At 46.0% G+C, this 18,513-nt stretch overlaps 1 protein-coding gene across 6 annotated transcripts in view; it reads right to left on the reverse strand.

Moving 5' to 3' along the window:
• Positions 1-18,513, reverse strand: part of Ptpmeg (protein tyrosine phosphatase Meg) — a 329,222-nt gene that overhangs the window by 3,290 nt on the left and 307,419 nt on the right. For 5 of the 6 annotated variants that reach the window (XM_077698431.1, XM_077698433.1, XM_077698432.1 and 2 more), the window contains 10 exons: positions 14,671-14,831; positions 12,924-13,014; positions 12,388-12,455; positions 11,216-11,299; positions 10,422-10,544; positions 9,050-9,118; positions 5,635-5,919; positions 4,666-4,711; positions 4,495-4,528; positions 273-1,706 (listed from right to left, as the gene is read on the reverse strand). In XM_077698431.1, the coding sequence (XP_077554557.1) occupies positions 1,655-1,706; positions 4,495-4,528; positions 4,666-4,711; positions 5,635-5,919; positions 9,050-9,118; positions 10,422-10,544; positions 11,216-11,299; positions 12,388-12,455; positions 12,924-13,014; positions 14,671-14,831 (1,013 nt within the window). In that variant the 3' untranslated portion in view covers positions 273-1,654. The remainder of the gene's footprint in view (positions 1-272; positions 1,707-4,494; positions 4,529-4,665; positions 4,712-5,634; positions 5,920-9,049; positions 9,119-10,421; positions 10,545-11,215; positions 11,300-12,387; positions 12,456-12,923; positions 13,015-14,670; positions 14,832-18,513) is intronic. The other variant, XM_077698430.1, reaches the window with a different exon arrangement.

Raw genomic sequence — 18,513 nt, forward strand, 5'->3', positions numbered from 1 at the left:
CGTAGATGACATTTTATAGTGCTTCTCCCATACTGTCAGCTCCTTTCCCGCATGAGCAATTTAATTTACACATTGAGCTCCGTTTTATCAAAAGGTTAGAAGCGGTTGCTGAAGCTACCTGCACCTTTTCGCGGCAAGAGCCGACGCCATATTGCCGCCGCCTGTCGCATGCGCAGCAAATTTCCATTTTTTCTCGTTTTCTGATGATACGAATTTTCGGGTGATACGAATATTTTTGCCGCCCCTTGAGATTCGTATGACCGAGATTCCACTTAGTTAGTCATTCACAATCACTAATAGTACACAGGCTGATGAGGGAACGAAAAAACCCTAATGAACAAGCTAGTTTTGTTTTGACCTTCACATTATTAAAGCAAGCAGCGCTTGTATGCCAAATTTTACACATGTACATTTCAAACTAGTCAACATTATCAGAAATGCTATAGGGGCAGTCCTTTTGATGATGTCACCCCTAGCTTTGTGAAGATGCTGTAGACAGTATGCTGTATACTTGTAGACAGTTAAAGCATATAGTGTGCCAAATGGAAAGTAAGCTACACATTAAATGTCACCAGCCTTGGCTGCTTGACACTGCTCTTCAAAGCCGAATCTTCGCATTAAGTCAAGTCAAGCTCCAGAAAAGGTGGTATCGGCAATGTCAAGTTAGATAATGCAATCAGTTGCCAGGGTTGCACCGACAAAAAATTTTGACAAACACATTTGAGAATGTGAGTGCACAATTTCTCACGACATCAGCCCTAGCCTCTCGTGTTCAATGCTGCTCTGTACTCACTGCCTGTGCTTATCTCTGTCGCCACAACATGCTTTGAATGAAGACACCTGGCAAGGGAACAGACAATGTGGCACTTCTTACAGAACAGAAAGGGAAGACAAGCGGGAAATACACGGGCCTCTTCCCCTTACAGCGGGTGTGCTCTTGCTATCACATAATGCTGGCGCACAGATAAGGGGAGACCAGAAGGAATGGTGGAGGGGGAGGGTAAGGTTCGCAACCACATATCTACATCGACAAACTGCACACCTTTATGTACAAAAAAAAGAAAATTCCTAAAAAGGCCACTATAAAAATACAGCAGCTGCAAGAGCAGCAGCCAGACAGCGGTCTTCGACAGTCTCTTCTGAGATGGCGTGCCAGGGAAGGATTCACTTGGACACAGGCGGCCCCACCAATGTCTTCGAGAAAAGGCAGAAACGGGTTGTAAAGTGTAGGCGCGATGTCATCGTACACGCGTGCACGCACACACACACACACACACAAACATCCTGTACATCGCGCACGTCTTGTTGGCTGCGTTGCTCGTTTTCAACAGCCCTTGCAGCAGCTGGGGTTCACAACAAGCGAGTGTTCTTTTTTTCTTCTTCTTTCTTCAAACTCTTGTCACTTTTTCCTTCTAGTCGGGGTGGGCGTTGCCCCTGCAATCTTCACGGTGTACAAGCTTCATACTTGTAGCAGTGCTGCCGTGTGCTGGAGAAATGGCGAGGGCAGCAGGCTGTCTCGTGAAACAAACGCAGAGGAGGAGGAGGAGGGGTGGAGACGGCAGAGGGAACGGCCAACGCAAAGCGCTACTCCGCTGGTGCACCAAGTCCACTGGTCACGGCTGACAGCAGGACCATGTGGTGATTTCCCCTTTCATCAGACAGTGGTCGTTAAACACCTGAGAGAGAGGAAAGGAGAGCACAGACGCCTACAGTAAATTTTTGTGGTGCGTCCGTTAGTTGTAAAGAATGCAATGATGTTTCATTCAATATTCTACGAGAAACATTAGTGTATTGGCAGCTATTCAAGCACCCTTTGCAGTTTGCCAAATCCATTTAGAGTTCCAGCTAAGGCTATATATAGCCCTTGCCCGAGGCGCCTGCACACACTGGCGCACAAGCTTTACTGGCACTTTACGAGGGCTAAAATTATCACCCTATAGAGCAAGGGACATGCTTTGTGAAAAACCAGGCATGCTTAGGAACTGTACACATGTGTATACATTACAAAGCAATGAGTAAGCTAATAATCATACACATCTTGGTAACCATACATGTGTAGCTACGATCATGCGTTACCAAAGCATGCTTAAGGCGCTAAAGTTTCGCAAGTTGGTAATGAGCGCTCACAGTAAAAAACAGCACGAAGACACAAGCAAAGCAAAGGACGAGACAAATATGAGCACTATTCCCTCCCCCCAAGCTGTTTTTAACAGTGAAGCTGTTGTTGCTGGCCATAATGTGTGCGTCATAAGAAAACTGGGTCTTAGTTGCTCCTGCCATTTACTGTGCACGTGAGCACATGCCTTACAAGGAGCGCTCGGCATTGTGCAGGCTTGTGCGTGGCGCTCGCAACAAAATACCAAGAATACAGTTCATGTTTTTCCATGCCTCAGGGGGGAAGCACAAAACAGGTTGCGCTACAGACGCCCAGTTCGCAAAGCCAGTTCCTGCCGGTTCTAGCAAGTGCTGATGTGCAAGTGCAAGTGCTGACGAATTTCAAGCCTAATGCAATGTGTGGTGGTCTGTCCTTCAGAGCTTACATAGAAAGAAATCCTCCAGCTTTGCTATGGTTCAAGCCCTGCACAACTTAGTGCAAGCTTTGCCAATTTTTCATTATAAGAACACATTGCAACCTTTACACCTTATGCTATAGAAGCTGAATAATAAAACTTGCTTCTGGGCTAGTTGGTTCATAGTATTACAAGTACTTTATAATAAGCTCCAGTCCCACCCCTTTCTCCAGTGTTTGTTCAACACTAAAATATTTTTAGAATCTTAATAGGAGCTGGTTGCAAGGCAAACACATCACAACACTGGCAAAGTTTGCCTTCTCAAGATGCACATATTCTGGTAATTAACAAAAGCATCTTAAAATGGTACAACAAAACTATACCCATTGGTGTCAACTAGTATCGAGGGGTGCCTGTGGAACACAACATTGCGGCCGAAGTTGATCTCGCTGTGCAGCAAATTCTACCCCCCCCCCCCCCCCCCAATTCTCCTCCTAAAAAAACTGGGGAAGCTTGCACTAAGTTGTGCAAAGCTTGAAGCTGCACGATTTCTTTTTACGTGAGCACTGAAGGACACATCACCATGCATTTGAAGATGTTTGACATTGTTTATTTACATGCTCCGCCGTCGCTTTACACTGTGCTAGTAGTAGCCATCGTCATGTTCATCGATATCGCCGTGCTCCTCATGGGAACCATTACACGGAGTGGGCAAGTGTTCTGCAAGTCCATCCTCACCACTCTAGACTTTCATCAGTTCCTGCTCGTCAAATCGAGGGAGCGATACCTGCAAGTTTCTCAGTAAGGCGTTGCACACTTGTAGCCGAGGGAAGCTGGGCGGTCGTTGCAAGGCCCACGCTCACGAGTGCTCAGCATTTTCTTGGTATTTTTAACACATTACGCACCACACATTACGGCCAGCTACAAGAGCTCCGCTGTTAAAATTCCTGGTACAGGTACACCACCCACACACTGACATCGGATATATTGCAGTAAACCTCGTTATAATGAGATGGACTATAACGAAATAATGGATATAACGAGCAAATCGCTGTTCCCCCTGGAAGTCCCCATAGAAACCAGTGTATTTAAAACCTCGTTTTGTGACAACGTAAAATTTGCCTGTTCCGGGATATAACGCACAAATTTCGTTAGGAAATAAAAATAAAACTCTAAGCCAATTTTACGACAGTGCGCAACGTGGATTTGAAATGGAGTGTAAGGCAACAATTGCATTCAGCAGTTCAAAACTCCCACCACGCAGCCTCCAACAATGTGCTCAAAGCTGGACAGCGTACGGCTTTGCATCCGCTGCACCTGCAAAGCTGTTCCCACTTTCCTCTCGCTGCACACAGCATGCAGCCCATGCTCGTGGCATGCACGGCTGCGGCATGCTCACCTGCAACTGTTGTCACTCACTGACTTGCACCGTGCGAGCCGCATTGCTGAAGTTGTATGCGTTTTGTTTTTTATTGCTTAAGCCTTATCTTTTATCGTGCTGTGCGTGTGATTCGAGCAGTGTGAATGCGCCAGGCAAGTAGCAAAAGCGAAAGCTTGGGACTGGATTGGAAAAGCGAAAGACTATAACGCTAGACCAGAAGGCGGCTACGATAAAATCGGTCAAATTGGGCACAAAGCTGAGTGAACCATCGTCCGCATCAGAAAGATGCATCAACGTTCTTTGCAGCAAAGTCTGTTTGAAATACGAGTTACTTATTTTGAACTGCAATAAAGTAGGTGAGTGACTTTCACTTTTCCCCTCCTGAATGCGGCTGTGTTGTGTACCAACTTGCGGCGAGATCCAATTTTGCCCGCTATGTGTTTTGGTTAAGTTCAGTGCACAATATTTGCAGTAAATACCCACTACGGCTATAATTAAATATCGGTTAAACAAGAAAATTGTGGCGCTCCTTTAATTTCGTTATAACGAGGTTTAAATGTATTAACGATCACTACGTGAATATTTACAGGCACAGCCCCTTACCTCTGGTATTCGGGCAATGGCTTGACCACACCCTCTGGAATGAAGAATCAGGCACAAAAGCAGCGTCAGCACCCTCAAGCTGCCTTTCACTTTGTTTCACTTTGACAGGGCAATGTCAACATAAAAAAAAAAAAGCCATACTAAAAATAGGCAAACAAGGGCTCAGCTCACCATTGTACACTTTGAGGATGGCTTCGCAGACAAACTTGTACTGACTCTGCAATGGAGTAAAATGCACAAGTCTCTTATTAATTGCGCACTGGAAAATGCTTCCAACAGCCTCCTAAGACTCAGTAAACTGGTCCTTGAACAAATGACTAACTTTTGAATATGTGACTTGCCCTACCTTTTATGCTTAGAACACCACTTTTCATTTCCTGAATGACATTCGCTCGAATGCAAACTTGCCATAAACATACAATTACAATTCCCAAAGATGCTTGTAACAGAGACACTTTAAACAGCCATATCAAAGTTGATATATTAGAGAATAAAATAAATCTGCACCAGATTCGGCAAGTTACTTAGTCTGACAATTTTTGGGCAACTTTGTGGTGTTGAATGTGTAACTTTGATGAACAGTTCTCATGTGAGACTGCTGTCTTTTAGATAAGTTGCTAGCAAGGCATAACTCAGGGTACCAATTTCACCTGTTGTACACATGGTACCCAGTATTTTTGGCAGTTATCATGGCGCTTGGATGCGACATTCTTATTCTGGCGTTCTGACACTTCTTGAACACAGAACTTTCCTACAAATGTTTAAAAAATTACAATAGCTATCGCAAGCGTAGCGTGAAAGAGAGAGTAATCAGAGATGGGAAGGGAGTCTGGTGAAAGCTGCGAGTGTTGATAAAAAGGAGTGCGTAGAATACCCTAATGAGAACGGTGTAAACAGGAGGACTCTGATGAGGGCAGCTTTCAATATATACCCGTGTCCTCATAGCTTACTATAAATGCTCTGGCAGCCTCAATAAGAGCTGGTGTTTAGTTACTTTTTGTTCAGTGTTTATGCATAAATGCCACACGGGGGGTGAGACAAGGATGAAGATTTCCCTCGGTCCCACAATCCGCAACAACACTTGGCTCCCTCCCTCGCCCTGTCGTCCCGGCCCAGAAGAAGCGCACGGGCAGCACTCACAGAGGTCTGGATGAGCATGGCGCGCTGGTCGCGCATGTCGCGCGTGAGGTCGAGCGGGTAGACGGGCTCGTTGGCCTCGACGAGGCACATGGCCGTCTCCATGAGGATGAGCACGCCCGTGCGGCCGATGCCCGCGCTGCAGTGCACCACCGTGGGCTCCACCATGCCGTCCCGGCTGCTGCGCACACGCGCCACGAAGCCCAGGAACTCGGACGAGTCCTCGGGCACCCCGTGGTCGGGCCACGCCAGGTACTGCATGTGCGTGATGTGCCGCTCCTCGCGGTTCTGCGTGGTCAGGGCGGGGCAAGGAGGGAGCAGGGGTGAAGCTTTTAAGTGGCACGAGGGACAACCCGGTTGCCCCAATCTTCACCTTTTGCTGTTCGAGTTGAAACTGTTTTTCTTTGCTTACCTAGTATACTTTACAAAAACACAGAATTAAGAATAGAATTAAGTGTAGAATTATAAATTCTACATTTGGCCAGTGAAGTGCCACAGTGAAAGATGACGGACTGACTCGGAAGGGACCTATAACATGAGCTAACCACACACGCGGAGTTCTTTCTGCATTTTGTTTCCATCGTAAGCTAAACCTCAACAGTAAGGAATCGAACACGGTGTGTTGTAGCTCAATGCCTCAGGCACCCCGTGAGAAACACCTCAACAAAGTCTGCTGCTTTTCTAACATGCTGCACTTTCACAGTGCCCAAAGACAGTTCAAAACTGTAGTGCGAGCACCAGTAGCTTCAGCGAAAAACCTCCAGAGGTTGTCTGTTGTCAGGTAAAGTCCTCAATAAGTACTCAGATCACTCTTGTACCTTAGAGCAGCCAACTGGTGTGCTGATAGCCAATTACTACCAGGACATTTCCGTGTGCTTCAGGGTTGCAGCAAAATGTGGATGATGCATTCCTGTCCATCCCAATTAGCCGAAAATTTCAGAAGCTCCGTCGCACAACAGTAGTGCCCATGCTTATATATCTGCTTGGTTAAGGGGGGACGCGGCTTTCAACTTCGGAAAAATGACCAAAACATCGTTTTTTTGAAACCCACATATTCGGCTTCTATGTTTCCTATTCTATGCGTCTGCAAAGTTTTTAGGCTGAAAAGCGTCGCAAAGTGGCATAAAAAAATACTTTTGTCAGGCGCGGTGACAAACTATCAGCGCAAAAGGGCGAAAAAACGGCAATTTTCGGTGCGCTCTATCTCCGCACCGGTGCCACCGGGCGCGGCCATTTTGATATGGTTAGATCGGCCGAGCGATCGTCTTTCCGGTTCTGCTCGTCTCTTTTATCTTCGTTCATTCACAAACGCACAAACGGCAGAAAAGAAACGACGCACAAACGAAGCTAGAAATAGATGCTGAAGCGCTATTGGTCCTCGGTCGGGGCGCGGAACACCGACCCTCCTGATTGGATGTCACGGGCGCAATGCAAGATGGCGGCCGCCTGAGCTGCGTAGCGAGCGGGTTGAGTTCATTTTCGCCGCTTCGCTCGGCCGAGTTTCTGTTCAATCTATGGCATTCAACACGGACGTTATCGCGGTGGGAATGCCGGAGATAACGAGCCAGATTACGGAAAGTTGTGTGGCTCGAAAGGAGGAGGTCATCGAACGCTTCGTGGTGCGCGTGACTCTACCGTCGCCAGACCCCGGAGGGTGACGCGGTGTGCGCGCTTGCAATAGCGGTTCGTGAAGTGAACTTTTGGTCGGGTTTGCGATGTTTACACGCTTAGTTATTGCTGTGTTTTGACTGTGGGCTCGCTAGCCTTGAGAAAGAAACGGTCGACGCGTCAAATGCTGCGGCGCGCACGGCATAGCCGACGCGCATTGGGGCAGCACATGACTGGGCAACCGGTTACGATTGAACGCCAGTAGTTGTAATTAATGCCTGCGTCGTTAGATTTAATCTTAAAAGCGACCTGACCAGCCATATCAGCTGTAATCAAAGTTCGATATGTCGCGGTAAGCGTGCGCTAAGATGCGCGCGAGCCATATCGCCTTTCTTGCGCAACGTTTCCCGTGCACTTGTAATTTTCATGCAAACAGGTTTGAGTTAGTAATATAGGAATAAAAATATGTTCTCTGCATTAAAAATGTACGTTTGTCGCAGCATTTAACAGTGATTTTTTAGTGAAATTATTGATTCCATTGCTCAGGGCATACTGGCTTTGCTGCGAGAAATATTGGATGCCTTGAATGTCAAAAGTAGTAAAAAAATATGCTCTTGCATTGAAGTTGGGAGTTATGCAGAATACTCTACCAAGCTTCAAAGTAGCTCATTTTCATCCTTGTGGTATGCAAACTTTTGGCAATGAACACCTGCACGTATGAGTACTAAGTTGCTGTGCCAGGCAAGATGATAAAACATAAAAAAAGCCAAAAATGTTCAAATTTAAGTAAAAAAAATGCTTAACTTGTTGCCATGGTGACAACACTGCAAAAGGAGGCTGTTCAGTGCGATACAGCCAACCAGCTAACCTACTTTGCATTGAAAGCCCATTGAAACCCATCTCCCCCTTCCTTCATTTGATCTGCAAAGTGGGGTACTCTTCACAGAGGAGCTGAAAATGATATTTTCTGGAAAGAGAAAGGCTGTGAAAGGCACTCCAATTTCAAGGCAAGGCATTCCAGAAGCCCCATGTTCAAAAGGACATGAAAGGCTACAACCGTGACGACTTTTGATAAGTGAAACCTATGTTGCAACTTTGGAAGCCGTTTTCTCAAAACAGTTTTTTTTGCCACCTGTGTCGCTTGTACCAGGGATTTCTTTGTGACCGCTGGGTCTATTTTGATTCCGTTTCTTGCATTACATTCCTTGATGAACAGTTCAGGTCGTGACACTCTTGGTTTTCCAGATTTGTTTTTTGTGATTTTTTTATTCACATAATCATTCACAGTCAACATGCCTATTGCACATTAACCTCTAAAAAAATGAAAACTAAAAAACATTGTGTTGTAAAAAAAAAATTCTAAAACTGTCACGACCTCGTCCATTCATTTGGGAATGCAAAGCACTTCGAACAAATTTTCTATCATGTTTTATAAGCCGCTCAAGCTCGGTACAAGCGGAACAGAAAGAAAATTTAATACATAAAAAAGTTTTCAGAATATTAGCTTGAAATTTTTATGGTGTTATCACGGAAGCATTTCCAGTTGCTGTGCCAATTTTCATCAAAATCCACAAAGAAATAAAAAAGTTGATTTTGAAAGCCACGTCCCCCCTTAAGCTACTCAAGCTGCCACGCTTCCTTTTTGCACTTTACTAAGATGTATGCCAGCAAAGCTTTCTTGCTTTCCTGTACTAAGTTCATCAAGCCTGACAAGCCAATAGCCTCAGCAAAATAATATCAGCAACAGCAACAAAAGAAAAAAAAAAGGACAGTTTGAATTTTTACAAAGCAGAATAGGGAGTTTTCCTACCTGTGTGTTTATGAGGGTGAATTCACGAAAGGCAAAAGATGGTGTTTCTTTCTGCCGTACACAGGACACCTGCACAAGAACAAAAGCAAGCCAAGTGTCAAAGAGGCACTGCCAATGCAGAACAGGAAAGGACCGATATTCAGCTCGTTTGTGCTGTGAATGAAGACTAATGTCAAGGGTTTTGAATTGAATCCTATTATGACAAAGGTTATTTCAGACAAAGATTATTTCAGTCAGCAATCCAGAATGTTGAACTAGACAACTCTGGAACGAACAACATCATAGAAATGACAAGGTCGATGATCTCCCCTTTGTGACTGCTAGAATTGTAGCTCATCGTTGTGCTGTCTAGTCAGTTTAATTTTACACCAAGTACCGCATTAACTTGCGTAATGAACCCACTTTCGCTTCAGAAAATTCGGCATGAATTTAGGGTAAGGGTTCATTATACAGCAAAAAGTTGCAACAGATTTTTAAAAGTTGAAATTTCATACAATAACGATGCTAAGCGAAGCACTGTCAAAGCTTTGCTTTTCTAGCAAAAACATATAGGTAATCATGCAATGAAATTTCTTTTTTTATTCACAACATGCTAGCGGCCCCCTACTTGCGATCGGAGCTGTCCTCCTCACTGAAGTAGCTTGCTGCTTCATGTCGGCTCACAGCGCATCGTCTACCATGCCGTCAAGGCACTCCAAAACTTCTTTTCCCACACCGGAAAACTTCCCTTCTGTGGGCCCAGGAAACACACAGCGATCCCTGTTCACCGCCCAAACCTTGTTTTCGCCAGTAGCCTACACGCACTTGGTCAACACTGAAGTGCCATCCTGCCGCGTGGTTTCGATAAGCATCAACGCATGCTCCACCACCTTCAGTTTAAAACCAGCTGCGTGGCTCATGTACTGGCCTATCACATTCCGTGCACCAGGAGCACAAGAAAAGGTCGGAACGCAGCTGAACAACAAAACCATGGAGCGTAATGGCAAGTCGTGGAACAGCACAGAGCAGGGAAAGAGTGCGAGGTATGTTTGGTGATTCATTCGCACAGCGCAGTGTTTTAATGGCACAAGAAGGTTTGTTATGAGTTCAGCAGGTGGCGCTCTGGAAGCGCGCAATTTTTAAATTGTGAGCCACGGCATTCGTGCTCGTGGCTCCGGCTACTGTTGAGATTTCTTTTTGTTAGAACACATTTTTAGCATTTCCGTGCGTACCGTGGCGTGATATCAAGTTAATACGATCGTCTACGGCATCAGGTAACCATGCCAAGATAAAAACATATTCCTGCTGCATTTTTTATGCAGGGTGACTGGAAACTAAATTCACAACCCCTCTCCCAGCCCCCATTATTGTGAGCAATAAGTATTGTGCATACCTGCAAGTATCCGTAGGTGTCCGTCTCGTACAGGTCCGGCCAGTACTTGTGACACTTGATGCGGCCCCGCTCCACCAGGGTGGTCAGCATCACCACCAGCGTGCACTGCTGCTCCCACACCATCTGCACAGGCACAGGCACGGCCATTAGAGACAGGCCCAAACAGCGTGTTCGTTGCTGAAATGTTCCTCAGTTAGTAAGGTGGCAGCAGTTCGTAAGAGACTGGCTCGCAAGCGCTTTACGTGCTTGTTTCATGACCTTTCGCGTTTCTCTATTTCCCTGCCCCTTTGTTCTTCTCAACTTACAGCCCTTGGTTTTTTTCTTCCCCCAGATCTATCCGTTCACATTTTCACACCTGGCACAATAAACACATATGCAACAATAAAGGAAAAACTGTGCTGAGGTAGGTAGATATGCGAGAATAGGATGCTTACTTCCAGAATTCAGTTTAAGGTGGATGGTAACTGCAACATGCGGCAAGTTGACAAAATTCAACAACCTTATCTTTCTCTATAGCAGCTCCTGATTGCCACGCAAGCAACCAGGCAGAGGAGTTCCTGCTGAAGTTTCACTTGCAGTAGGCTGACACAGTACAAGAAAAACAGGTTGCACGTGCATTTAATTCAATCAAATTGCCCACCCAGTGACAATTTGTTACACAATGCAAAATAAGCTCCATATATTTTTTCGTAACACTTGAATATTCTTTCAAACGAACGTGCAATATTGTTACAGAGACTGACACACAAAGGTAAACAAAAAAAGAGTGGGGGTAAATCCTGCATGGCACTCACCTCCCAGAAATCTACAGTGGTGTTGGGCAGGGGACCTTGTGTGGCTATGTACCTATTTACAATGCCCGATGTTGGGATGTTCATCTGCAAGCAACAACCACGTGGGGCAGGCGCATCAGGAAAGGGAAACGGGCAATGCAAACATTTACACAAAAGTTGCACGAGAATCGGAGAAACATCCCAAAAATACCCTGAAGTTAATTCATTTTCCTAAAGCCACATGCAAGTACCTCTGGTGCTATTCTTAACTTTAGACACACCTTCCTCTTTATGCACATGTGTATTATGAGCAAGGTTACAATATCAAGTTTGCCTTGTAATGCGAATCTGGCACTGCTTACCGTAATGCCTTAGTACAGCGGTTCTCAACCACGAGCGTGCCGCGGACCCCTTACGAGCTTGCAAAAGCGACGGGGGACCCCACGGTGAATTATGTTGGTCCGTGTTATACTGTCAAACAATTTGCACTTGCAGAAGTTGCCCTCATACTTACTTCTATGCTTGCCTTTTGTGTCTGTCTTTTATGCTGATGCTTGTCATCAAACAATTTGCTCTTGCAGCTAAAAGAAATGCCTATATACTGCCTTTAGGGTGTCTGGCTTCTTGGCACTGCAGATGCATCGTGACAAAGGCTAACCTTAAACCATGTGCCACGTGGGAAAATTAAATGTACAAGTCGTGCCGCGAAGCCACTTTTTGCATTGCCAGGTAGGTTTGGCAGAAAAGAAAAAAAAATATGGGTAGTGGGGGAAGAGGTTCTGGAAAGGCTTCAGGGACCCCCGGAAATTCCCGGGTTTGTGGACTCCCATTTGAGAACCACTGCCTTAGCATAGACAAACAAAAATCTCTGTCAATTCAGAGATGTACTAATCACTATTTAGCAGTGTGAAATTTACAACACTCCAAAGATAAGCTACTGTAATTGCACAATGTCGAGTGACACATAGCCAACTTACGCATGCCAACAAAAAAAGAAAAGGACTAATTTGCAATGCAGTCTGCACTTTCCGCAGTCCGCAGTTAGAAAGTGCTGACAGTGCAATCTGCCGTACCAGCACTTTTTAGAAGTGACAACAGCAAAATTTCACGACGCAAATTTGCGCAACCCTTTCAAATATACCGCTACCAATGTTAGTTAGCACTCAGGCCAAGACATGCACAAAGACACTCACATTTACATAACTAGCATTGATATAGTCCCCCGATGTGCCCTCCTGGAGGATGACTCTTGTAGCATCGTCTGAAAACATGAGGGGTACATTCCCATGTGGTTAATGTACAGAAACATTAATGCACAGACAAGTGCAATGAATTAAGCCCAGTGATAAGTGCAAGAAAACTCATTTGTTGGTTTCTAGATTATTTGCACCTGTCGTGCAAGAAAAAAAGAGTAAAAGCAGCATAGCACTCAGAATAAAACAGCTGTGCTTAAATTTACCGTAGCACCAATTCTCTATACTGTATCGCAAGATAATGTGGCATTAAAATACACAAAATCAGTAAAAAAAAAAAAAGATCAGCTTTAATGCAATGCAATTTCTTTCAAACAGCTTAAAACATCCAAAACCTTGGTAGGGCCGTGCGTAAAAGTAATGTACACCCGCAAAATAAGAGCTACGAAAGATAGAACAGTGGGCAGACAAAGGGCAGGGGATAGCTATGAAAAAATTATTTTATATTATTAACACTGGCATCTGCTCGCACTCACATGGGGAGATATCTCGGTATCGGTTCTTGGACACGTTGGCAGGCAGCCTTGCACATTTCATCGTATAGTCGGCTTTCTTCCGGTACAGTTGCTGCAGAGGGACAGAGGGAGCGAGTGAAAGAGAAAAGTAAGCCTCATGAAAACTTCAGTTCAAGCACGAGGGGTCAATAGTGCCCAGCTGTTCCTAGGCACCCCACAGGGTACACATAAGTGATTTCTGACATCAATTTGGCAGCCAATCTGCACATTATTTTACTTTAAAGCTTACATGAACCTCTTTAATTTCCTCAGCAGGATCTTAACCACTTAATCTTAATCTTAAGCACGGTGTGGATTGTGCTCCGCAGTCACATCATACAATGGCGACTCATCGTACACATCATCGTACATCGTACAGATAAGACATCGTACAGATAAGACGACACAGAACATGACGAGGGCATTGAAACTTTATGATGATCATCGCTGCACCGATGAGAAAAGTTTTGCCAAAGAGGTAACCTTTTTCCCTTCCTTCAACCAAAGCATTTTTCTTATTCTCCAGTGCTGGCAGAAACAAACAAACGCCAAAATCCAGATGCCTGCGAATGTGGAAAACCCCTGCTTGGTGAAAATTGAGCACCATTTTACTGGGGCATTTTGGCAACAAATGAGCATTCACGAAGCGGGAACTAATTGGAAGGGAAACTACACAGACAGCAGAGAAACACTGCAGTGGACTGTTTTCACTTGTTTTGAGCTTCTTAAACCTCCCCTGTTTGCAACAAGAACTGTTCAACTGTTCATCGCACAAGATTGTTTTGGCCAAAATTTTCTGTTGGCCACTTTTGGGAGGACTTCGAATTTTGAAAATAGGGTGGTCACAAGGTTATTACAAAGGAGACCCATTGCCTTCTTGGCTAATTTAAAAATAAGTCCTAAAATGTGCAGCAAGTAGGCAAGATGTGCCCTATCCATAGGGCACTACCCATTTCTCTGCAACACAGAAAGAACTGAGCATGCCTTTATGCACCACATCGTCCTTTCTTTATGTAAAAGTCAAAGGGACACAGGGTGGGTAAGGTCTAACTGAATAGGAGAAGGGTGTGAGCTACCTTGACCACACACCCCTCTTTCCTTATGAGCTCATGGCATAGCATGGCGTCGGCCATCGTTGCTGGACATGTTGAAATGCCAGTCATTTCTTCTGCAACTATTCTGAACGAGTTTTGCACAGCTAACCACCTAAACAGATATACCTGCAAAATTATCTGCTTCACTGGTACCAGCCACATTGCAAAAAAAGAAAACTAAGCATTCATCCAAGTGCCAATGTCTACGCAGGAGAAGGGTGTGCAAACATCTTCCATTCTCCCAACAATTCTACAGACTGCCTGTAATGATTTCCCTAAAACCACCACCTAAAATTTCAGTAAAGAGAAAGTTTGCTATGAAAAAATGTAAGTAGCCTAAGCGTTCAACAGCTGCTAAGATCTAAATGTGGTAGCTCTTGCACAGGTAGGGCGACACCTTTCCAGAGGGCCCTAATTTCTTCTGGCATGGCAAGTACCGAACATCCCCCCTACACCCAGCATCTTCCTCATCACCTGCCTTAGGAAGATGCTGGGTGGAGGCCTCCATCCTTTTGCTGACGAGGAAAAGGGCGGGGGCTATTTTCACCATTTCGTCCAGCCATAACGCGGCTTATATGGCAAAGGCCTCACAGGAATCTACAGGGAGGAAGAAGGGAAAAAAAGCCAATGCTCACCTCGAACTGGGCGATGGTGGCCCCGCTCTCAAGTCCCTCGGCCAAGAGCAGCATGGATTCGGCCAGGGCGCCCCCGCCGGCGCGGTTGCCCCGGCCCGCCACTGCAGAGTCCGGAATGTACTGAAAGTCGGGCTCCTCGATCTGCTGCTCGCCCGCCGACACTGCTCCGACGGCGAGGGCGACGGGAAAACCACGAGGGGGAGAGGAGAGGGAACAGAAAAAGGGGGAAAGGCGCGGAAAAAGGGGAGGCGATGGGGGAAGGAGTGGGAGGGCGAAAGGAAACGGGGCGAGGGAGACGAGAAGGGGGGAGGAGACAAAAGCCGAGAGAAGATTAATACCACTGCCCCGCCCCACAGCGCTCAGAGGAAACGCCGCTCTTACGAAAAAAAAAAAAAAAAAAGAAGACAAGTGGCCATTCTTCTTAAATAAGGATCGCAGGCAGTGATAAAACAAAAAAAAAGAGGATTCTATCTGTGCACTGCACCGCAAGAAATTATATAAATACACGCTATATACGAACTTAATATGTTCGAAACAAAGCGCGAATACGAAATTGTCCCGGCGGGCAATAGTCAGCTGCAAATAAGTGTCTGCATCCTTTGCAGCGCCTACTCTGCCATTCCTCTCATCCGGCCATCGCTTTTTTTTTTTCCCTTTTTACCGCGCTGACCTTAATTAACCCGATTCGTTCTCTTCAAGTTACGCAACCAGCAGACGTAGAGATTTCCCAATCTCGTCCACGTAGCCGCGGCATTACAGCGGGGGAAAAAATAAAAGGGAGAAGAGAATGTAGGAGCCCTAACTGGCCCCGCAGAACCTAGCGCAAGCGCAACCGAGCAGAAAACGCCACTCCCCTAATCAAATTCAGCTCCCAAACTAGCGCGCCGTGCTCCCTGAGTAGCGAACTCTACGGCACAATCCGTACCCCATTTCCTCCCACAAAGAAAAAAAGCAAAAGCCCGAAACAAGTTATAGCTCCGAGGGCGAACGGAAGTTCACAAAAACTTCCACGGCCCCAAAATCTCGGGAGAATCGATACTGCTGTATTCCCTCCTTGACTCTTTGAAAATGAAAAAAAAAAAAAAAAACGAAGTGAGAAACCGAGAGGAAAGAAAGAGCGACCCGCCGAACTCGACGAGCAGCCGCAGTCACCGCCACTACCGCTCGTAAAGCGTGCTTCACTGCAAGCCGAGTACCGTGGAGGAGAAGCCCAACCTCCCGCCGAGTGGCGGCCTTGGGAGCGTCACTTCCTCGTTCGCCTGCGCCCACGACGCGCCCTATGCACTGTACACGGCTCATCCTTTCCGGCTCGCATCGACGAACTAGGACGCGCCCAGACGACGCGGGGCGCGCACGATGTGGTATATATGCAGGCTGCCACTTTGCTGCGGAGCCGCCATCAGTCAAGCTCGGAGCCGCCTCCGGCCACGAAACATTCGCGAAGCTGTACACTCTTTCAACAGCAGACGCGTTCTCGCGATGGGCCCTCCCCCGCGTTGTGATTGATGGGACTTCGTGAAGGGCATCTAAGACGGCGAAAAACGAAATCAGACAAGACTGCTTCATTAAGGGTTAATTATACCTATCGCCAGATAACACTTGTTTGAGTAACCCAACTACGTAAGCAAGGAAGTACGAGGCTTAATGCGAATACGTAAAATAACTCGTGCACCATTTTTAACAGCGGAGTTGTTTAAGCTTGAGCTTAGTCCGGTGGAATTTTAAAGTTATATTCTTCAGCTACTAAAACGCAAAGAAATTGGCGGAGCTGGTGGTCGACCTAGCTTCTTCCCTCCTGGTATCCGCTGTCAGTGTGGGAGACCGACGGTAACGGCCTTGCAAAATTCGGCTAAATTTGGCCTCACCCCACAACACTTAACCTAGCCCAGCAAAAACATCACAAAACTTAGTAAACCCGGAAGTCAATCCCCAGCTCCGCTGTTTCTCTAGCCTTGCACCACTCGTGAAAGTTGCGCCAATTTTTTTTTTTAGTTCAATAGAATAAGCCTCGTCCGATCTTAGCCAGCTAATGCCACCCACAAACGTCGCGTGCGTACAGAAACAACTGACATTTTCATACAAGAAATTAAAAAAAAAATCTTCGTTCTATTAGAGCGGCTGCTTAATTAAGATGCAAGTCTTAAAGGGTATACGTCCTTGTTTTCGATATCTATTCGCTCCCCGATGAAGCTTTTTTTTTTGCTCTATCACAGACAACAACAAAACCATTGCACCGCTGCTACGTTCACGATTTACCTCTCTTTTCTGCCGCGTGTACCTCTCACAAGGATGAGCTAGCAATGAGAGAGCATCTACGCGTTGTTCGGAAAACTTCGTGCAGCCACTGAGGCACCCGATCTCACTATGCTGAAAGCCCAAAGGTGCGGCAACATGGAGAAGACTCGTCGTCGAAGAAAGCAACGCTAACAGCTAGTACGTAAACTTGGCGACCTAACGCGCTTATTTGGGAACGTTCACCTCAAAAGGCGCTCAAGTTTGAGGCACAATCGTTAGCTCAAGAAGTGGAACAAAAGTAAGGTGCACGCGCAGTTCAGTGGACAACAAGAAATGAAAAAAGAAAAAAAAAAGAGATCGAGTTCGCCTTTGCCGTGGTTAGCAACAAGCAATGCTTTATATATGCTCTGGAGGAATAACTAAATATCGGCAAGCATCGCAGCTAGGGCGGGCCGAGCTTTTTAGAGCGGTTAATATCGGTAGGACAAAGCCAAAAATCTTGCCTGTTTACAACAACCCCCTCAACAATATAACTATCACTTAACGGCCCTTGTACAGTGCGAAACACAAACTAACCATCTAAATTCAGGACCGAAATATTCGACATCGGGCTACTGGAAAGTAGCGGTCAAAACTGTCACGCCTAGACTTAGGTCCATTTCTTCCCGCGCAACTTAGCGTACACCGTACACAACTGACACAGCGAAGCTGTGTACAGGTAATATAAAGATACTTTTTCATAAGGAGCACTTGCGCGCAAAATCTTTTCGGTTCTTGGGTGGTTTATGTCTAATGTTTATGTATATTACAGGACAGAACAGGAGCGCGATAGTACATACCCAGTTCCCTCAGTATTTAAAAAACAAACAAACAAAAACTGTCGCATTACGACTACAACTAACGGGTCATTCGACCAACTTTTTTTGTTCATTTTAACGGAGCCTCCCCTCGTATACGCGAAAATGCTTAGACAAGGTATACCTCTCGGCTGGAGCAACCATTCGCCGCGCGGTCAGGTTTCGATGCGGACCAACGCACAAGACTATTAGCGCGTTACATGTCCCCATTCTACGTCCACGCCGCGTCGTCAAAGACTCGCTTACCATTGGCGGTGCCGGCGGCCCGCGAGCGATATGAATGGAGGAGCGCGATCTTTCGTGTGTGTAACGGCAGCTGCGCTGCATTAATAGCCGCAAGCGCTATTGTGTCCGGTCGGTGCACGGGGCTGTTGCTATGCGCGGCACCTTCTTCCGTTTACGGCGCTCTTCTTTGAATTCGCGGACGTCTTGTTGCAAAGTCGCCGTAATTGCTGATATCGAGATTCGTGCGATTTTACTTTTCACAAACGTAAGCTGGTGCAGAGTAAAATTCTGGCAGTAAATAACGGTTAAGCACGCGCGAACAAAAGAAACCGGAAAAAATATATATATAACCGAGTTGCGCCTAGCTGCTTCCTTCTGCGTTTCTTCCGTTTCCGTTCGAGAGTTGGCATTTCTGTTTTTGTCGGTGCCCAACACAAAGGAAGGAAGACATTGCGGGCTCATTTTGTTGATGTTGTTTCCCAGTGCCCGGGCCATATTTGCGCTCTATCACGATCGCGGCAACCGC

This window comes from Haemaphysalis longicornis, unplaced genomic scaffold, assembly GCF_048455015.1.
Source record: "Haemaphysalis longicornis isolate Haplotype H1 unplaced genomic scaffold, Haemaphysalis longicornis Haplotype H1 scaffold_2, whole genome shotgun sequence".
Lineage (NCBI taxonomy): Eukaryota > Metazoa > Arthropoda > Arachnida > Ixodida > Ixodidae > Haemaphysalis > Haemaphysalis longicornis.